Raw genomic sequence first — 7,008 nt, 5'->3', positions numbered from 1 at the left:
AGGTAAGTTTACATTTTAGTCACCTAACTTCAAAAAGTTATAAAAATGGTCGTTGAACTATTCAAAAGTTTTCATTTAAGTCCCTAGGATGTTAAAATCATTGTTGTATGACCTTTGTTCACATAGCTTACACCAATTAAAAGCTCTCCATCCCTATCTTTTCTATAGTTCATTTTCTTTCATGACACAATTTTGTGAACTAAAATACAAAAAACCTTCTTCTTCGGTCTTCAACATTTATTGTCAAATTGAATTGGATCTAAAATATGTTATTTTAATCATCGAGGGGTACTAATCCACCATATTGACCGTTTAATTGTCATTTGGAGCTCGCTAGCAAAACTTAAGAATAAAAGAATAGTCTCATAACTTAAATAAAAACTTTATAATAATTTAATGACTATTTTATAATTTTTAAAATTGAGTTACCAAAACATCAAATTTCTAACAGTTTAGTGACATTGAAAATAGTTTAACCATAAATTTGAAACGCATTTTTTTAAAATAAAAAAGAAACTTATCTTTTTATCAAAAAAAAAAGTAAAAAAACTTATCTTTAAAAACTTTATTTTCACACCATGCTTTTCTCTTATACTTTGAAAACCCTTAGCCTACTCTTAGCCTAATCTTAGCCATCTAAAAACCCTAACAATGGCAGCATTACCGCATGAACTGACCATTAATATACTATGTCATTTAAGTGTCAAAGATCTTCTGCGCTATAAGTGCGTTTCAAAGCGCTGGTGCTCTTCTATCGACAACCCAGATTTCATCAAACACCACCTCTCCCATTCCCTCAAAACCAATACCAATCACTCCCTCCTTCTCCGTCACTGTGGGTACCACTTCTTCTCTGTCAACTACGACTCACTCAAAACAACCCAAACACTCAAGTACCCACTCGGTGAACCAAAAAAAACCCTTAGAATATTGGGTTCCTGTAATGGTTTATTGGCTCTAGAAAACGACAACCAGAGAATATTTCTGTGGAACCCATCAACGAGAAAATCCCAGGTATTACCTTCCACTGAAATAGGGCTTACCGGTTTCACTTGTTACGGATTTGGGTATGATCCCATTTCTGATGACTACAAGGTTGTTCGAATGGTCCAATCAGATAAAGACTATTCTGGCCATTGTCGTTATGGAGCTGAGGTTTACAGCTTGAGGAGTAATTGTTGGAGGAGGATTAAGAATGTCTGCTTTTATCTTCAGTTGAATAAAAGATTTGGATTTTTGGCTAACAACGCAATACATTGGAGGGGTTTTAAAACTCCCCAATCAGGTAAGGAAAGCCTTGCTGGTTTCGATCTTGCGAGCGAGGAATTCCGTTCCGTTGAATTTCCGGATTTTTGTTTAGATGAGCCATTCTGGTTTGGCATAGAAGCCATGGGAGGTTACCTTTGTTTGAGTGCAGTTCATAGTGAATTAGGTGATATTGTGGCTGATGTATGGATAATGAAGGAATATGGGGTTAAAGAATCTTGGATTAAATTGATATCATGGAACCAACCCCACTATATTCCATCTGTAGTAGTACCTTTGGCATTTTCAAAAAATGGTAAGAAAGTTTTATTCAACATTGGATACAAGTGGTTTAGTTTCGGCGAAAGGGACAAGTTTGTGTGGTATGATGTGGGAAGCGAAAGGGTTGAGAATGTTGAGATTAGAGGCCTTCCAAGCAAATTTGATGTGCACTTGTATGTTGAGAGCCTTGTCCCCCTTAATAGTAATGCTCAACAATGAGAGGTAATTTTTCTTTATTTGATTGCATTCTTTTTATGCTCATATGGATTTTGTATCGTGAAATTTGAATTTTCAAATATATTATTGGTTTTTAAGTTATTAGGCAATGTTTTTAGAATCAAATTAGTAGTCGAACCAAAATAAATAATTGAAAAAATCATAAAAATCTGTTCAATTAGTTTTTCGATTTAATTGGTCTGTATTTGTTTGTGAGTCAATACCTTGGTCCGATTCGGTTCAAATCATATTGTTAGTTATGGTTTTTTGTCTAAGGTGCTTCACTTGATGCTATAATTGGAGAAATGATACGAGGTAATATCGAAGTTTGTTTTTGGAGCATTTGATATGAGTATGTTTTTGTATGTATTTAGAGTAATTTTTATATTTGGATATGCTAGAGAGGCAAATGCTAATCCTAAACTCTAGAAATTAATTTAATTGCATTCTTTTATGTGCATTTCTCTTTGTATGTTACCATATGAATTTCCATTTATATTGGATTTTTCTATGTTTAGGGATGATTTCCTCTAGAATAGAAGTATTTTATGCGATTTTCTCATCTCTATTCATTTTTATGCAATTTGTATCGTAGTATATATATATATATATATATAAAATTATATTTTAGAAAATCTATAGGAATAGATAAATAATGACATCAAAAAATCAATTATTTTGTTTTAAAAATAGATGCCTTTGACATCCAATTATAGGACTGAATAACTTTTTTTTCGAATGACAGTTCTAAAAAACGTACTTCTACATCAAACAAAAAAGCGTATTCGTCCAAGAAGCTTCACTTGATCTTATAATAAGAGAAGGGATATAAGGTAATTAAATGTTAAATAAAGTTTGTTTCTCAATCACTTTATAAAGTTTGAAATTATTTTTATTTCTATTTATAATTTATAAATAAAAAGATTTATGATTATGATATAGATGACAATCATAAATGTAATACCAATTCGGTTTTTTTCTAAGAGGAGATTAGATACTTCATTTTATTGGTCCAACCATGCTAAAATTACAATGTCAAATTAATTAATTACCATCTCATGAACATAATTGTATGAACTAATCGGACTAAAAAGTTGAATATAATTTGGTTCTAACTTTAAATCAATTTTATATATAAAAAATATGATTTTGGATTTCATTATGAGAATAAAATAATTATATAAATAAAATTATAAATTCCAAACACAAGTATTCACAAATTTTTCAAATTTTCAAATATAAAGTAACACTTTTGATAATGTTAGTTACGGAATTTAAAGTTTATATAGTTGAATGACCAAAATAAAAATACACTAATAATTGGTGATTAATAGTAAAGGTGTCAATATTTGTTCATCTATCTTTGAATGTAATATTATATATATGTTGATGGTGAGTTGAATGTGTATGTGGACCAAAATTATAGAATTTATAAACGAAGAGAATTAATTTTATTAAATTATTTAGAGCTAAGATTAAATTAATAAAGTATATAAGTGTGACGACTAAATTTATAGATGTTTTTGACATTAAAATATAACAGTGAATTTTTTTTTGAATGGCAATTCAAAAAAACATACTTTTATATTCATTATTTTTATGTATTTAAGGATGGTATCATTATATTTATATTTGGTATTATAATTAAAAATTTAAAATTAAACACATGTTCAATAGTATTACAATATAAATTTGTTATTACTTCTATATCCATTATTAAATAAATTAAAAATATTTAATGATTTAAATAAAAATCATTTAATAATTTAATGACTATTTTAAAATTTTTAAAATTAAATACTAAAATGTAAAATTTTTAATAATTTAATTTACAATTTACCCATTATTTTGTGAAAACATTTTTAAAATAAAAAAAAACCAAAAAGTAACCTACCTTTAAAAACATTGTTTTTCACGCGATGCTTAGACCTATACTTTAAAAAACCTTTCTATTGCTCACTCTTAGCAATCCAAAAACCCTAACAATGGCAACACTCCCGCATGAAATGACCATTGAAATACTACTTAGATTGAGTGTAAAAGATCTTCTACGCTTCAAGTGTGTTTCAAAGCCATGGTGCTCTTCGATCGATGACCCAGATTTCATCAAACTCCACCTCTCCCATTCGGTCAAAACCAACACCAATCACTCCCTTATTCTCCGTCACTGTGAGTACCACTTCTTCTCCGTTAATTACGACTCACTCAAAACAACTCAAAGACTCAACCACCCACTCGGTGAACAAAAAACACCCATAAAAATATTGGGTTCTTGCAATGGTTTGCTGGCTCTAATAGACGACAACGGTAGAATATTTCTATGGAATCCTTCAACGAGAAAATCCCAGGTATTACCTTCCAGTGAAATAGAGTTTTCATCTCCATCGATTTTCTTTCCCCGTTCATTTTATTGTGGATTTGGGTACGATCCCATTTCTGATGACTACAAATTGGTTCGAATGGTCCAAGTACATGGAAAAAATAATAGCTACCTTCATTCGGAAGCTAAGGTTTACAGCTTGAGGAGCAATAGTTGGAGAAGGATTAAGGATTTCGGCTTTTATCTTAGTTTCTATCGAGAATTTGGATTTTTGGCTGACAACGCTTTATATTGGATGGTTTTAAAAACTCCACAATCGGGCAATAAAAGCCTTGTTGGCTTTGATCTGGGAACCGAGGAACTCCGTTTCGTTGAATTGCCGGATTCTTGTTTAAATAAACGTGTCTGTATGAACATGAAAGCCATGGGAGGTTACCTTTGTTTGATTACAACTTATACGGAATTCAATGATGATGTGGTTGATATATGGATAATGAAGGAATCTTGGATTAAGTTGATATCATGGAAGAAATCCGAGTCTATTTTAGGTTTCCCAATTGTAATACCTTTGGCTTTTTCAAAAAGTGGTGACAAAGTTTTATTCAGCATTGCTCTACACAAGTTTGTGTGGTATGATTTGGGAAGCAAGAGGGTTGAGAATGTTGGGATTAGAGGCCTTCCAAGCTCATTTGATGTGGACTTGTATGTTGAGAGCCTTGTCCCCTTAATGGTAATGCTGTAATGAGATGCCTCCCAAAGGTAAATTGTTTTTATTTAATTGCATTTTTCTTATGCTCATATGTTTGTATGGTGCAATTTGGATTTTCAAATATATGATTGGTTTTTATGCTTTTAGGTAATGTTTACAAAATTGGATTGGTCGTTGAATTGATCATGCTATTCATTTGGGTTCAAATAACTATGTTGTTGGACATAATTTCTTGTTTGGAAATTGGATAATTTGTAATTTGTTTTCACTTAGAAATGTGTGGTATGATATCTGGGTTGGATATGTTATTGATCGGAGGTTTTCTATGGTGTTTTAAAGTAGAAAGGTTGGTTGAGACCCTTGTTGGTCCCTCTTAATATTTGGCATGATTTCTTGATAAGCTATGAATTTTGCTTTTGAATTACTTTATGAGTAGTAGATATGAATATTTTTTTAATTATATTTATGTTTAGATATGTGTAGGGTTGAAGTCGGTTATTTTTGTTAGGGGTTGAATTTAAGTTATATATTTTTACGATAGTAAAAATATAATTTCACTATTTTAATAGTTTATATATTTATAATTTTAATGTATTGTATCAAAATTTTATATTTTGATAGGCTAAAATGCAATTTTTCTACTATTAAATTTAAAATTTTATAAATTATAAACAGGCCTAAATGGAAAATTTTGTATTTTCTTAGGAGAGGGTCGGTCCCTGCCAGCTCTCTGACTTCACCCCTGGATATGTGTTGAAAGCACATGAATAATTAGAGCTATATAACTTAATTGTAATTAGTTACAATTAATATAAAATTAATTTATTTTAAGAACTTTACTAAATTGATGTTACTCTTGATTAAGTCACCAACTCAATTATGAAGATAAAGGAATAACTCAATTATGAAGATAAAGGAATATAGGTGAAAATAAGAAAATTTAAAAAAAAAAATACTATTTTCTTTTGTAAAAATTTGTCATAGCCAACCTTACTGAACGCAATATCGACTGCCCAGTCTACATTAAATTTCAAAAATACAAACACCAAACAAAATTTAATTGTTATGAAATCTTAATTAATTGAAGGATCAATTGAGCAATTTGACTCTTTTTAAATATAGTGGAAGGTGGTGATAGACAACTATCATCCACCAAAATGGTTAATGAACGTCAATGTTAATAAATTGTGATTAATTAATTAATTAACTAAGTTAAAATTTAAAAGTCATCATCCATTTTTTTATCTTCTTCACCGTGGAGAGAATGAAACTTTGAGAAGCCATTGATAAGGCTTCAAAATTTGGCCAACTTTAGATTTATGCATGATATGCCATTTTCACTATTTTTTTTAAAAAATCTTATATTATTAGTATCGTTGTAACTCGTCTTAATTAAAATGAATGTTCATTTTTAAAACTATTATGGTTTCAGAAAGTTATAATTGTCGACAATTGAAGCTTTTAATGTTAAGTTGTTGGATATAGATCTTAGAAATGAAAAAGGACTAGTTTGTGAAATGAGAATTGTTGGTTTTGAACATAAGGATTAAATTGTTAGTATCTTAAATTGGGCATGTAATTTCTAGGAGGCTGTAATTGGATGTATTTGAAGTTGGTTTAAAATTTCGAGCCTAAATTTGAAAGTTATGATAAGTTTGATTTTAGGGATTAAATTGAATAAAATGTAAAACTTGAAGAAATAACCAAAAGATAAAATTGAGCTTACATATATTTGTAACAAGTTGTTATATGATATTTGAGAGATTAAATTGAAATAAATTTATATTATAGACCAAGATTTGAACAAGATGATTGATAATCGAGGAAAAAAGAAATTTACAAACTAATCTCTAACCCTTTTGCTTATGCTATTTGCCCCTTGTAAGTTCATATAGTATAAATATGTTTAAATTTTTGTTGAGTTTCATCTGTATGTTTATTAATGTTTTATTGATATCCTGAATTGGCTATGAATTAGTACCTAAATTGAGAATTGAATCTGATTGAAAAGTATTGTTGTGAAATGGTATAATGTGAGATTAAACTTGGATGAAATTAGTAACAGTCTCGTATACGAGGTTACGGGCTATTTCCCGTACGCCCCAAACTTCAACATGTGTTGCAAACTCAAGAATATAGGTATATTAAGCCCTGGTCAGGCTATATGTTGTGTAGGTTCAACCCTAACGGGTGACCAGGCACTTTTATCCAATTCATGTAGGTTTAACCCGAAAGG

General features: G+C 29.9%; 2 protein-coding genes across 2 annotated transcripts; both read left to right on the top strand.

Annotated features, from left to right (window-relative positions):
* The first annotated feature begins 651 nt into the window (after positions 1-651).
* Positions 652-1,746, top strand: LOC108478084 (F-box protein CPR1-like). Its single transcript, XM_017780516.1, has one exon. It carries the CDS (start codon positions 652-654, stop codon positions 1,744-1,746), a length of 1,095 nt encoding a protein of 364 aa, XP_017636005.1.
* Positions 1,747-3,680: 1,934 nt separating this feature from the next.
* Positions 3,681-5,080, top strand: LOC108484109 (F-box protein CPR1-like). Its single transcript, XM_017787785.2, has 2 exons — positions 3,681-4,822; positions 4,920-5,080. The coding sequence occupies exon 1, from the start codon at positions 3,729-3,731 to the stop codon at positions 4,803-4,805; it is 1,077 nt and encodes a 358-aa protein (XP_017643274.1). The 5' UTR covers positions 3,681-3,728; the 3' UTR covers positions 4,806-4,822; positions 4,920-5,080.
* The last annotated feature ends 1,928 nt before the right edge of the window (positions 5,081-7,008 follow it).

This window comes from Gossypium arboreum, chromosome 8 (assembly GCF_025698485.1).
Source record: "Gossypium arboreum isolate Shixiya-1 chromosome 8, ASM2569848v2, whole genome shotgun sequence".
Taxonomy (NCBI): domain Eukaryota; kingdom Viridiplantae; phylum Streptophyta; class Magnoliopsida; order Malvales; family Malvaceae; genus Gossypium; species Gossypium arboreum.
Note: the sequence above shows the minus strand (reverse complement) of the source record. Positions and strands in the feature narration are given on the sequence as shown.